The sequence below is a fragment of the Cyclopterus lumpus genome, chromosome 11 (assembly GCF_009769545.1).
Source record: "Cyclopterus lumpus isolate fCycLum1 chromosome 11, fCycLum1.pri, whole genome shotgun sequence".
NCBI lineage: Eukaryota > Metazoa > Chordata > Actinopteri > Perciformes > Cyclopteridae > Cyclopterus > Cyclopterus lumpus.
Window position 1 is genome coordinate 2,276,121 of NC_046976.1, and position 14,754 is coordinate 2,290,874.

At 44.5% G+C, this 14,754-nt stretch overlaps 1 protein-coding gene and 1 pseudogene across 1 annotated transcript; one reads left to right on the top strand and one right to left on the bottom strand.

Annotated features, from left to right (window-relative positions):
• Window positions 1-234: 234 nt before the first annotated feature.
• On the bottom strand, window positions 235-8,683 carry flot1a (flotillin 1a). The gene is made up of 13 exons (XM_034545418.1): window positions 8,641-8,683; window positions 8,293-8,368; window positions 7,628-7,718; window positions 6,380-6,523; window positions 6,107-6,226; window positions 5,788-5,883; window positions 4,430-4,582; window positions 4,160-4,341; window positions 3,605-3,650; window positions 3,337-3,474; window positions 2,145-2,309; window positions 817-921; window positions 235-366 (listed from the first exon to the last, which is right to left on the bottom strand). The coding sequence occupies exons 1-13, from the start codon at window positions 8,681-8,683 to the stop codon at window positions 235-237; spliced, it is 1,491 nt and encodes a 496-aa protein (XP_034401309.1).
• A 1,187-nt stretch (window positions 8,684-9,870) lies between these two features.
• On the top strand, window positions 9,871-12,802 carry LOC117739125 (annotated as a pseudogene).
• The last annotated feature ends 1,952 nt before the right edge of the window (window positions 12,803-14,754 follow it).

The window sequence follows — 14,754 nt, forward strand, 5'->3', positions numbered from 1 at the left end:
TGCTTTCGGTTGAGACTTTAGAAGACGCTGTTCTCGAGCCTGACGAGGGGTTGCTGTCTGGTCGGCAAAAAAATTCAGAGACCCTCAAAAGGTTAGGAGGGTTGTTCGGCCATTTGCCAGAGGAACAGGCTGGGCAATTTGAAGAGCTGATTTAAAAGTATCCACGTTTGTTTGGGGATGTGCCATCGCGCACTAACTGGATTGAGCACGATGTGGATGTAGGTGAGGCGCAGCCTATTCGTCAGCATTTTTACAGAGTTTCTCCGGAGAAGCGTACATATTTGGAGGCTGAAGTAGAGTATATGGTTGATAATGACATTGCAGTGCCGTCATCGTCAAGCTGGGCTTCTCCATGTCTATTGGTGCCTAAAAGTGACAAGACACCCAGATTCTGTTCAGATTTTCGAAAAGTCAATAAAGTGACGAAGCCAGATTCTTTTCCGTTGCCTCGTATAGATGATTGCATAGACCAGGTTGGGGCAGCAAAGTATGTCAGCAAATTTGATCTGCTGAAGGGTTACTGGCAGGTGCCCTTGTCCAAAAGAGCACAGGAAGTGGCAGCTTTTATCACCCCATTTGGACTGTATTCATATAAAGTGATGCCATTCGGGTTAAGAAATGCACCGGCCACTTATCAGCGGCTGATGAATTGTGTGGTGGCTGGCCTGGCGGGTTTATTTGGATGATGTAGTGGTCTATAGTGATTCGTGGTATTCTCATATGCAACGGATTTGAGCATTGTTTGACCGGTTGGCAGAGGCAAAGTTTACAGTAAATCTAGCAAAGTGTGAGTTTGCTTGTGCAACGGTGACTTACCTTGGTCGGGTGTTCGGACAGGGGCATGTGGCTCCTGTGCATGCCAAAGTCTTGGCAGTTGAGCAGTTTCCACGACCTGCCACTAAGAAGGAGCTTATGAGATTCCTTGGTATGGTAGGATATTACCGTTGTTTCTGTAAGAATTTTTCTTCTGTTGTGGCACCTGTTACGAACTTGCTGAAGGCCAGAGCTCAATTTGTGTGGTCAACCGAGTGCCAAGAAGCGTTTTGGAATGTTAAGTGTCTTTTATGTTCAGCGCCAGTGCTGGCTGCTTCCCGTTTTGACCATCCTTTTGTGTTGCAGGTGGACGCTAGCCATGTAGGAGCGGGAGCCGTGTTGATGCAGGAAGATGAGCAGGGAGTTGACAGAGCAGTCAGTTTCTTTTCAAAAAAATTCAACCGGTATCAGTTAAATTACTCGGTGATTGAGAAGGAGGCTCTTGCCTTGATCTGGGCCCTGCAACATTTTGCAGTATATGTGGAGGCTGGGGTGTCACCGGTTGTGGTCTACACGGACCACAACCCATTGACCTTTCTACATACCCTGCGTTGCCCTAACCAAAGGTTGATTAGGTGGTCACTGTTCCTTCAATCTCACGATCTGGACATCCGGCACATTAGAGGCCATGATAATGTGGTCGCGGATGCACTCTCGCGAGCTCCCATCAGTAGGTCAGATGTAAATATTTCTTGCCTTTCCCTGTGCAAACCTTTTTGAAAGTTACTCCATATGAGCTGGGTGGTTGCTGTGTGGATGGCGTAAGGTCTGGCAGAGTACATTTTGTTTATTGTTGGTGATCCTGTGGGACCCCCGTCTTATTGGGGGGGGGGGGGGGGGGGGGGGTGACGACCCTCTCTGCCACTGGCTCGCGTCCCTGGAGGTGGGCGTGGCCAAGGCTCATCAGAAGAGTGGGAACACCTGAGCTAATCAGCAACACCTGGGCCTTGTGTGCAGGTGCTGCACTTAAAAGGCCCTCTGGTCTCAGGGGCTCGCTCTCCATCGCTGTCCTGAGACCCCGACTGGCTGTCTATAGGAGAGTATGATTTGACCTAACACCATACAACATCACACACACACACACTTCCCACGCATGCACTCACCTCCACCACTGAAACTACTGACTCCACACACCACTGTTTTGCTACCTAAGTTAAATAAAAACCCTTGCTGATAACGATTACCTGTGTGTGTCCCCCTTTGTTGTTGCGGCCATGCGGCCCGGTTCGTGACAATATGCTGTACACATTTTAAATCCTCCACGATGCATTTGATGATGTCACATGCATCAGCAGCCAGTAAATTAACAGTGCTCTGTATGGATGTGTTACCTGGGAGATGTTGACTCCGGTCAGCCTCTCCACGGCGGCGGGGAGGCGGACCATGATGTCCAGCACCTCTCCGGTCAGCCTGGCGGCGCCCACCTCCTCGCCTCCGCTGGACACCATGGTGATCTCGTTGGCTGCACACAGAGGCTTGCTGATCTCTTCCGCCATCTGGTATAGACAAATATTACTAAATGCCAGCGCCTTTACAAACTGCTCACAGGCAACAAACATAAAGAGAGTCCTACCCAGACTTTTAGTCTTTCTAGTCATGATCAAACGTGTCGAAATGCAGCACTGAGATCCAGTAATAATATAAGTTCTGCCACTGTCTGTGTTTAAGTGGATGTCGTTGAAAACCTTAACAAGAGCAGTTTCAGTACTGTGGTGCTGACAAAAGTTGTTTTCGTTTGATATTGGCTTATAGTTTTTCATTACTTCGAGGTCTAAACTAGCCTTCTTTAGGAGTGGTTTAATAGCTGCAGTTTTTAGGGCTTGTGGGAAAACACCTGAGAGAAGGGATGTGTTTACAATTTTTAAAAGATCAGTGGTCATGCAGTGTGAAATATTATTTTTAAAGTGTGTTGGCAGGAGGATGTTTTCAGATGTTGTATAATGTCTTCTAGGCTTCTTTGGTTGATTGAGAGAAATTGTGTTATTCTATTTGAATGGATGTTGTTTAAAGGTGGGGACAACACATATCCTGTGGTTGGTGTGGAGGCACAGACTGCTTGTGTAATTTTCTGAATTTTGTCAGTAAAAAAGGAGGCAAATTGATTGCATGCCCAGGTGGATTGGAGCGTAGCAGTTACTGACACCGGAGGGTTTGTTAGCCTGTCAACGGTATTAAATAAGGCGCATGTATTGTTATTGTTTTTGGTTAGGATGTCAGAGGAGAAGAAGGACTGCCTTTTCTACGTTCCAAATTATAATTGCGAAGTCTCTCTTTATAGATACCACAGTGAACCTGGAGGTTAGTTTTTCACTCAGCAGTGAAACTACATGAATTTAAATGAACCAACATGTATTTAATTAATCCAGAGTTTTATATTCCATACAGGATTTCTTAATAAATAATAAATATATATATTTGGCAAAATGTTTTTTAGTTTAAAGTGTTATTTATTTAATTTGAATGACCTTTTCTGAATCGACTGAAGGAAAAGTCTGTGGACTGTGACCACATGTCGTCTCTCACCAGAGGCAGTTTCTCCAGCAGCATGTCCACCATGGCCCCGTCCTTGTACTGCTCGAAGGCCTCGGCCTTCTTCGCCATCTGCTCTGCCTCGGCAAGACCCTTGACCTCCACTGCGAACGCCTCGGCCTCACCTTTAATCTGAAGGAGACAAGATTTCGGGCGCACTTTACCTGAAAACACTAAAGGGAGACCCCCATCTGAGATACTTTGTGAATTGGACACACACACACACACACACACACACACACACACACACAGCTTGACTCACCCTGATGGACTCGGCATCGGCCTCCGCCTCCATGATCAACTTAAGACTGGACAAAGAGAGAGAGAGAGGGAAAGCAGATGATTCAGCCAATAGTGCCTGATACTACTATATCTTGCACAATACTACCACATGAGACAGGGCTTGTGGTCCAGCTGTATTGTCACTCCATCGTCAAAAGAAGTGCAGTAATATACTGCCTTCACTCTGTAAAAAAAGTTCCACTTTATAATCAGTGTTGGAAAGTAACAAAGTACATTTACTTAAGTTATGTACATAAGTACTATTTTGAGGTACTTGTACTACACTTCATAGGCAAATATGGTTTTACTCCACTACAGTTTCAGATCAATAATACAACATATGATCAACAAATGAAGGACTTAAAAATGTATTTTATTTATTTTAATTGTCACATATATGTAACAGAAAATTGCTATACTGTGGATGAAAACAGTATAATAAAAAAAAGCAAATGAATGTGCAAATTGACTTAAGTGACAGAGAACCAGATGAACCTGGAGGTGTTGTGAGAAGTATCCAGAACTTGCAACTCACCGCTGAGCCTCGGCCAGTTTCACCAGGCGGTACCGCTCAGCCTCTGCCGGTTTCTTCACCTTGGCCTCCAGCTCCTTCTCCCTGCGGGTGATCTCCTGCTCCTGCAGCACGATCTGCTGTGTCCGCTCCACCACCTGGACCTGCATCCTCTCCTCCTCGATAAGTTGCTTCGTCTTTGCCACCTGGAAGATGCAGGAGAAGATCAGAAAACATTGGACCCAGTCGGTAAACGTGTCACAGACCACCCGGTTCTTATTCACGCTTGTGTACCTGCAGCTTGTAGGCCATCTCTGACTCCGCCTTCTTAGTGTTGACCTCGATGTCATAGGTGGCCTTCTTCAATTCATAGTCCCTCTGGGCCTTCGCCATGTCAATCTCATTCTTGTACTGAGCCGAGACTTTCTCCTGCATCGCATGGGCCTCCTGCAGAGAGAGAGAGACACACAGGAACAGAGAGAGGAGGGGGGAAGAGGGATCAATGGGGAGAACTAACTATGCTAGAAATATGGATAAGAGTTTAGTAAAAACATACAATAACTGCTAACTAAAAACAGACTTTAATAAAAAAAAACAAGAGTCAACTGGGATCTGAAACGCCAACGAAATGGCTGCAGCTAGCTTAGAAAACCTTTCGATGTCTACCAGCTGCCAGCTAACTTGTCCGTAAACAGTTAGCGAGCTAATTTTAGCTATGCATTACAGCAAGCTAAAGAAGTTAGCTAAGGCAAGAGCTAACATAATACTGCATAGCTTTCTGCTGTCAACATGCTTTAGCTTCACTTACAGAAATATAGTTAGCCTAAAACACTTGCTGAACATGGAATGGTAAATGGAACGTTAGTGTCCAGACGCCTCACCTTTTTTCTTCTTAAAGGTTCTTTTGTTTCGGCAGTTTATAAAAACGTAGTTCTGTGTTCTTTAACCTGTCGGTCCCACAGATTGTAGGCATTTTTCTGTTGTTTGCTAGCAGTCGAAAGTGACAAGGAGGCCCCTTCGCACCATGCAAAGTCAATGGGGAATGGGCATGCCATGGGCGGGAACTTAGCATCCCACTGGTTCCTTTGTCAAAAAGCCAATTGGATTTTTTGGGGGATTATTGCAGAAAATAAGCCCTATGGCAAACACATGTATTATGATACTCACCGTAGGTTTTGTTAATCACCAGAAAAATTCATATCCAAATTTTAGACCATAAACGAAGTACAGCCCAATCACATGACTTCACCACCGCTAAAGTTAGCAACGAACCTTTTGAAGATACAAACATTTGTTACAATCTCTTCAGCTCACGTTAACCACAGACCCTATTTCAGGCATCTAACCAACAACCCATTCAGATAACTCACTGACTTTGAGAAGAGGTAACCAGAAGTGCAAACATGCTGACTCAGTTCTTGCAGCACTCCATAACTCTTGAAAATAGGACAAACAAGGTGCTAAAAATACAGAAAAAAGTTGAGACAAATATCATTGGATACCAAGCGAAACAGACTAAGGACCAGAACTGAGACGTTGGAACACAATTCAAATAAACCCTGTTTACGGCTTGATGTCTGTGTTGAGATAAGAGACGTTCACAGAAATAGCCGTATCCCGGAGGATTGAGACAAAGTGGCCTGATGTCTTACCGAGATCACAGCGTCTCTTTTGTTCTTGGCCTCTCCGATGCGAGCATCCTTCTGAACCTGGGCTGTCCGAGCCTTTCCCAGCGAATGCAGATAATCCTGCGTAACCGCGAAGAGTGTCAGCTGTGCGTTCTTCACTCAATATATTAGTGCGATATATGAAATGCGGAAAAATGCCTTTTACTTGTACGCTAACATGCTGCATCAATGGCCTGTGATCAATCGATCAGTCAATTCAGGGACCCATTAACCCACTAAATACCCCAACATTTTTGATGTGTTCTTCTTTTAAAAAATGACTGATTGCAAGGTATGTGGTTACCTGGTCGTCGTGGACGTCTTTGAGCGTGTAGCTGACCACGCTGATGCCCATGTTTACCAGGTCCGAGGAGGCCACCTTGAAAACCTGCTCAGAGAACTTCTTCCGGTCCTTGTAAATCTCCTGAGAGAGGAAGTCTCAAGGTCACGGCAGAATCAAAACCATGCACGTGTTCAGCCCCGTTAGTAGCACGCTGACATGGTTTCATGGCGACATGGTTTAATTCCTGACTAGTACTTTTAAACTCTTCTACACCAACAACTGTCGGACCCTTACCTCAACGGTGAGGTGGGCGATGATGGCCCGCTGGTGTCCCTCCAGGGTCTCCAAGGCGATCTGGGCGATCTCGGCCTCGGACTTCCCCATGAACATTTGGCAGGCCGCAGCCAGCATCGATTTGTTTTGACCCTGGATCTTCATCTGGAGGAGAACAAGCAGCTTGTTTATTGCTCTGAGAGGAAAGAGACACACGTTGAACACGTGATCGCTGGGTTCCTTCACCGTGTCCACAATGGCATGAAACGCTGTGTTCGTACCACTAGGAGGAGCAGGTGCATTTCATTTTATGGGGGGGATTCATGGGATGACTTAGATGGAGAAATGATGAAAGTACAAACATAATACACTGTTTCTGAGAGGCACAGGGATGAGGAAAGGGCCGTGTCTCTCTCTGGACAGTGATACTCTTTTTTGTTATTGGTTTTAATTTACATCTCTCTCTCTTTCTCTCTCTCTCTCTCTCTCTCTCTCTCTCTCTCTCTCTATATATATATATATATATATATATATATATATATATATATATATATACATACATATATATCATATATACAAATACAGCAAGTTCTAAATATATATATATATATATATATATATATATATATATATATATATATATTTAGAACTTGCTGTATATGGTTACAGTTCATTTTATTGGTTCTGTTTTCTCATTATGTGATACATGTCCAAATCAAATCTATTGATCTAATGAAGGGTCCACAGCAAGACAGAAGTGTTTTTCTTTATGCAAACCAATACCTGAATCATCTCAAGATGATACTTTTCTACAGGAATAGGTAGAATACCCATGAGTGACGCTGAGATTGTTATTCTACAGCAGGCTGCTGCATTCACTGCAGCCAACACGTGCATGGGTATGTAAACCGCTACATGGATCGACGCTGTTAGTGATCACTACCGCCTTGCCATGATGATCCATCCAGCGGACAGGTGTCAAGGTTACACAGGCAAGTGATCAAAGGAGATGTGTGACGATGTGTGGAAATACATTTCTGTAGCCTGAGCCATGTGAAATTCTAATATGGATGGATCGTGTGGGTGCAAAGGTGATTCAACTAACACAGATTCAAACTAATGTGGGGGAAATAAGCCCTTTGTGTGCTTGGAAAAAGTCTTGGATCTTTTCTTTCAACTGGTGAAACAAAAGGAGCCCAAACTAAAGTGTTTTTATATATGTGTAAAAGAAACCACAACAACTACCGGTGCAGTCGTCTGCACACTGACCTGAGCTATGCCGGTGACGGAGATGGGCACACCGTGGCGGGTGTAGACTTTGTCGCTCCTCACATTCAGAGTCAGAGTGTTCAGGGAAATCCTGGGGAGAGGCACATCCAGGAGAAGAAGATTATTTATCGATTATCCGCTGCTCGGATGGTACACATTAAAGCGTCATCATTTCCTCCGCTCACTCATGCTCATATGTATTTATATATATATATATATGGGTTTTTTTTTACAGGTGCGGGATGGAGGCCAGCGACAGCATTCAGATGGACAAAACATTCAGTCTGGTGCCAGGCGACGAACTGGAATGGATGTGAGAGGAGCAGCATGTGATTGGACAAGCAGATAGAAGCCAAACGGCTCCAGTGAGGGGGTTGTTGACTAACTAAGTAATAGTTAGTTAGAGCGCAAATTACATTATTAGACAAAATACAGAGATATTACTAATCCTTATCATTTAGTACCGAAGATGGCCACTGTTATGAATATGTGTCCATCGGTCATTCTGGCACTATGATATGATTTATTACCTTTTAAATCAAAATACTCTGTTGTGTGAAGTCACTCCTTCCTCTACAAGGTGGATTTGTATTTTATGTTTGCCAATCTGTTAATAACATGGGGGGAAAGCAGCGATGTCAGGGGTTACAGAGGGGCAGACAGACCTCTGTATCTGCTGGATGCACGGGACGACGAACACTCGGCCTCCAGGTATCATCAGGGGGGGCGAGCGGCAGAACCCTGGGAGAGACGAGAGACCGGGCAGCCATGAGCCGGGTGAAGTAGGTTATGTCATAACCTTTGCTTCACATTTTAGAAAACGTTATCAAAAGTGTTTTTAAATATTTGGTTATGAGAGATATTTTGTCACTTTGGAATGACATCCTTCAAATGGAGGGAAATTATTATTAATATTAATAAGAATGATATGAATAATAATAATAAAGAAAACAAGGATGACATCCTCTTGGTGTTGTATCATTGTAACGTGACTGAGAGAGGCCATCATTTACCTGACACCACCATAGCCTCGTTGGGACCGCAGGTGTAGAACATGTTTGCTGATCTTCCTTCAGACTGAAGAAAGTAGTAGAATCAGTCACTGTTAATAACAATAACAATAATAATAATACATTTTATTTGTTTAGCGCTTTAAAAGGTACTCAAGGCATTTTACATGGTAAAGACAAACAATAGAAGCAATAACAAAACAAGAAAGATGACAATAGTGAGAAACAAAATAAAAACTAGCACCACAGGATAAAAGCAGATTTAAAATAATTAGTTTTAAGTGCTGTTTTGAAATTGGCGAGTGATGGAGAATGTCTGAGGTGATGGGGGAGATAGTTCCGGAGGCAGGAGGCAGCAACGGAGAAGGCCCTGACCCCTCAGGTCTGATGCTTGGACAGAGTAGGGGTGTGAGGAGGATGGCGCCTGCAGATCTGAGGTTGCGGGTGGCAGCGTGTCGATGCAGGAGGTCATAAAGTTATGAAGGGGTTCAGGGTTATGAAGGGTTTTGTATGTGATGAGGAGAATCTTGAACTGGATTATTTGCTCTATGGGGAGCCAGTGGAGCTTTTTAAGGACTAGGGAGATTTAATACAATTCATCTTGTTTTGTATAGACCAAATTACAAATGGGCTTTACAATCTGTACACAGACGACATCCCTGACCTTTGACCTCACATCGGATCAGGAAAAACTCCCCAAAACAGAAAAAAAAACTTTCACAGGGAACAAAGTGAAGAAAACTTCAGGAGAGCAACAGAGGAGGATCCCTCTCCCCGGATGGACAGATGAATAGATGTCATGTGTACAGAATGAACAGCATTACAAAGTTACTACACATTCAATGAATATGACAGAAATTATGAATAATGAGTAGTAGGCATGAACCACGATCCAGATAACCACGACCCATGTAAACAGAAGGAGAACGAGAGGGGGCTTCAGAGGTGATGTGGTCTCTGGTGCTGGTACACGCACACATTGTATTTGATATTCCCATTATAGAAATAATAATAACAAAGCCTCCTTGTGATGGAGGAAGGGTGGGTGTGGGGGGGTCGTGAGGGGGGGGGGGGGGGGGGGGCTGACCAGCAGGGCTGTTACGCAGCAAGAAGAGCAGCAGAAACAGCAACACGTGCTGCCGCTTCTGAAGGGAGATTACACATGTGTAACGTTACTCTGTCTGCCCATCAACTCAATCACACAGTCAACCACAGTTGTGTTTACAGCCGAGGATGGACGTGCTGGGAGGCGGAGAGCAGCGACACACTTACCGGCCTGGAAACGAGGTGCTTTGGGTAGAGGAGGGGGGGGGGGGGTGTCGGAATAAGTAGCGGGTCTTGGTTCGAATGAATGTGATTATGTATTTGTTGTCCCAGGTTACGTTTATTCCCGTTCAACGCTGATGCGGCCGACACAGTACGTCAGAGACGGGCTGCAGCTCAGCGACGTTTACGCAGCGCGCCGATCACTCAAACCGCGTTCGTCCGCCATCTGGTGGCGTGGTGGCGAACTGCCATAACCTCAGATTATGTCCCCGGTGAATCAGCTCTCTGTGGCAGGGGCGGAAGAAGTACTCAGGTCTTTTACCTGTAATATCTCAGTTTAGAAATACTCTCTCACAAGTAAAGGTAATAGATTCAACGTTCTACTAAAGTAAAAGAGTCAAAGTAGGCCCATCAGCATGAAAATGGGCCTTTTTTAAAAAGGGGCCTACATTAAAAAGTATAAGTAGCCATTGCTTACGAATGCATATTCTTTTCTATTCAATTCAATTCAATTTATTCTGTGTAGCCAAAATCACATATTACAAATACAGGAAAAACTCCCAAAACAGAAAAAAAAACTTTCACGGGGAAAAGGTGAAGAACCCTTCAGCAGCATATCAAGGGGCTCGACCAGGGCAAACCTGATTCAGCCCTAACTATAAGCACTATTAAAGAGGAAAGTCTTAAGTCTATTCTTGAATGAGGTGACTGTGTCTGCCTCCTGGACTGAAAGTGGAAGCTGGTTCCATAAAAGAGGAGCTTGATAACTGAAGGCTCTGGCTCCCATCCTACTTTTTAGGACTCTAGGAACCACGAGTAGCCCCGCATTTAGTGAGCGCAGCTCTCTAGTGGGGCAATATGGTACTACAAGCTCCTTAAGATATGATGGTGCATCACCAATCAAGGCTTTGTAGGTGAGGAGAAGAATTTTAAATGTGATTCTTGATTTTACAGGGAGCCAGTGCAGAGCAGCTAATACAGGAGTCATGTGATCTCTTTTCTTAGTTTTTGTGAGTACACGAGCTGCAGCATTCTGGATCAACTGGAGGGACCTAAGAGACTTATTAGAGCAGCCTGATAATAAGGAGTTGCAGTAATCTAGTCTGGAAGTAACAAACGCGTGAACCAGTTTTTCTGCATGGTTTCAGCACTACAGTTTGTTTGGATCAAGTCGTCACCATGTGTTTTAAACCAGAAGAGGAAACTAAACCATTTTATTATTTAGTTTTCTTATTGCTTTTACACACACACACACACACACACACTGCACAGATTAGGGTCAGCTGACTGAGCTGGTGTGACAGTCTGTGTATCTTAACTGGGTTTGGCTTTAATGTCTCAGTGTGTAGAAACAAGGCCGGCTGAATCCTGTGAGAAAGCTCTGCTCTCACTGACCTCTGACTGCGAGTGGAACAAGGAGTTTGAGCACTTTTATAAGCTATACAGTCTCTGTTGGCCATAGTTTGCCATAGCCATGTATATGTATACATATACTGTATATATAATTTTTTCTCGTTAGGAAAATAAAGATCCTCACTTTGAGTTTTGCAAACTGCTGCGTGAGCGTGCGTTTGGGTTCTCCACACCACACAACCCTGATATATATATTTACCATTCTATCCAGTGAAAACTAGGTTGTGTTACTCACCGTTTAGGGGATTTGTCATTCAAATGTAATATTAATACCATCCTTTCGTAAGTTTTCTGAAATTTTTCATTTTCTGTAAAAAACAGAATAGTGTTTAATTATGCAAGATAGGCATTATCTTTTGCTCAATTGAGGAGAAATAGTAAACAAAATAGTCCCAAATCTAAAAGTTGACCCGTGCATAAAACAGATGATGTTTTTGCCTGTAGTGTCACGCCTTGACAAATAAGGCAACTTGAGCAATTATCAGTTTTGCAACAATAGCAGAGGATGGAGGAGATGATATTGTGATGAAAGGTTCATACAGCGGGACATCATGTCCTCTGATATCGCAGCACTGTTCTCCACCAGCAGGACTCCGAATCACGTTGAACTGTGGGGAAAGCAGAGCGATGCATTGTGGGAGACTGTGTATAACTGTTGATGGCCCTCGTGTCTTTGTCACTAGGTGTCGGACACCGCGGTTTAGCCATACAACGCCACGCTGTCGGTCCACCAGCTGGTGGAAAACACAGACGAGACCTACTGCATTGACAACGAGGCCCTCTGACATCTGCTTCCGCACGCTCAAACTCACCACGCCCACCTAAGGAGACCTCAACCACCTGGTCTCGGCCACCATGAGCGGCGTGACCATCTGCCTGCGTTTCCCCGGCCAACTGAACGCCGACCTGAGGAAGCTAGCCGTCAACACAGTGCCCTTCCCCCGCCTCCACTTCTTCATGCCGGGCTTCGCCCCTCTGACCAGCAGGGGGAGCCAGCAGTACCGCGCCCTGGCGGTGCCCGAGCTCACGCAGCGGGTGTTCGACGCCAAAAACATGATGGCTGCGTGCGACCCTCGCCACAGGGCGCTACCTGACGGTGGCCGCCGTGTTCTACAGCCGCATGTCCATGAAGGAAGTGGACGAGCAGATGCTACACGTGCAGAACGAAAACAGCAGCTACTTCGTGGAGTGGATCTCCAACAACGTCAAGACGGCCGTCTGCGACATCCCGCCGCGGGGCCTCAAGATGGCCGTCACCTTCATCGGCAACAGCACGGCCATCCAGGAGCTGTTCTAGCGCATCTCGGAGCAGTTCACCGTCATGTTCCGCCGCAAGGCCTTCCTCCACTGGTACACCGGCGAGGGCATGGACGAGATGGAGTTCACCGAGGCAGAGAGCAACATGAACGACCTGGCCTCCGAGTACCAGCAGCACCAGGCCGAGGAGGAGGGGGAGTTTGAGGAAGGCGTGGAAGAGGACGCCTAGAACATTCACAAAACAAAAAGACGATGTCACACGAGCTGAAGAATGAGATGTTTGAAATTTGTGACCAGAGGAATTCCAGCAAGAAAATGAACAAAATATTGTTGAAATATTGAATGAAAGAGAAGCGGGATAAGAACGAGAGTAAACAAGGGAATGTGCCATAATGTAGAGTTTATCGTTGGGCGGTTCTTCTAACACTCGCCTACCAAAAAAACCTTTTCTACACCAAGATCTTGTCCTGCAGCCAATGAACACTTTCATCATGTTGGATCATTTTGACTGTTTTCTGGAAGACGGAACATAGTTCATTTCCCCTTAAACAAATGTGTTAAATTACCAATTTACTCTTAAACATTTTGTCCCAACAGTATTGACATGGCATTGCCTCCTGCAGCGATTGGAAGGAAAGTAAATCCATGCGCTTCTTCTCTGATTTGCAGTGCCGTGTCAGCAGTTTTTATTCCAGTGTTAAAACGATTTAGTCAAGAGTGAGGTGGAAGAATGTCAAGTGTTGGAATCCTGTGGCTGAAACCATGGCCTGTGATCCTGAAAGTGAATCAGAAATGTGAAATCATGCCGTTATCACTGTTTATTGCTTCTAGTGTCATTACTCATGAGCGTTGAAGATCCACTCATCATCATTGGGACTGTTGGGAGTAGATGGGACTGTCTCTATTTCTTCCTCCCTTGCTCAGAAATGGCCCTTAATCATTCCAGAGATCAGGTTTGTTTTTCCACATCCAAGCTAAAGACCTCTCTCCATTCCTGTTAAACAGAGAGCTCTTTCTCTCTCCATGTGGTGGCGTTACCTGGAATGGAAAAGAACTTCATGAAACAAATTCACTGGTTTATTCAGAAAGCACAAATATGATATAAAGACACGTGTTTTAATAGGTTGTTTCAGCCAACTCAACATATTGCACAACTCATTTCAACAACAAATTGACTGCATGTTCACCATTCCAATGCAGCAGCAGGATTGTTCCCAGACGCCCGCCAGCGTCATGAGGAGGATCATGCAGATGTCATGGAACGCTTATTTCACTATTTCACTTGACCTGAGTTGTTTTCTAACTCCTGATGTGTTGGGACTCAAAAAGGCCGCAGCTCTGCTGCTGGTGGATTGGAACCATGAATCAGCCAAGTATGCAAAGTAGAAAAACAAAAGAAGAACCTCGGCTTTGAAAAGGATAAACCGACTCCCAGGAATTCAAAGTGATGTCTTATTGTATTCTATTGAGCAAAAGTTTTATTATTAATATCAACGCTACATCTCTCTGTTTCCATCTCTCTGTTTCCATTTGACATCACACTAAGTCATTTTGACATTTCAATTCAATTCAATTCAGTTTATTTTGTATAGCCCAATATCACAAATTACAACCTTGCCTCAGAGGGCTTTACAATCTGTACACATACGACATCCCTGACCTTTGACCTCACATTGAATCAGGAAAAACTCCCCAAAAATACCCTTTGACAGGGAAAAAAGTGAAGAAACCTTCAGGAGAGCAACAGAGGAGGATCCCTCTGCCCGGATGGACAGATGAATAGATGTCATGTGTACAGAATGAACAGCATTTACAATTTGAGTTGCTTCTTGACACATTTTCAAAATATTACCTTTTTAAGGGGAAAAAAACATTTTCACTCGTATATTCGAGTCCTGTGAAGAAGTGTAATGACACTCTGATTCAGTCTGTGTGCCTGTGCTTCATTGTGTGTGAATACCTGTTTGAGACCTTGTGGAACAGTTTGACTTTGAATCCCAGTGACTGTGAAATAAAAAGGCATTTTTACGGTGATGTTGTTGTTGATAAACAGTTTTTAGTTTGTAATTTTTCAGTATGAGCTCCCAGGAATTCGTTCCATTTCTTAATATGACCACACTCGGAATGAGACGTGCAGTTGGAACACAAGCACAACGGCATCTCCAAATCATGGTCAGTGAT

What these genes read in the sequence shown, in the direction of transcription:
- flot1a (XM_034545418.1), bottom strand. Translation starts at nt 8,683, where the DNA reads ATGTTCTACACCTGCGGTCCCAACGAGGCTATGGTGGTGTCAG. An exon ending in CGAGGCTATGGTGGTGTCAG is followed by an intron (nt 8,369 to 8,640) that starts GTAAATGATGGC and finishes CGTCTCTCCCAG; the next exon opens with GGTTCTGCCGCTCGCCCCCC. An exon ending in CCGGAGTCAACATCTCCCAG is followed by an intron (nt 922 to 2,144) that starts GTAACACATCCA and finishes TACCATACCAAG; the next exon opens with GAATCTCATAAGCTCCTTCT.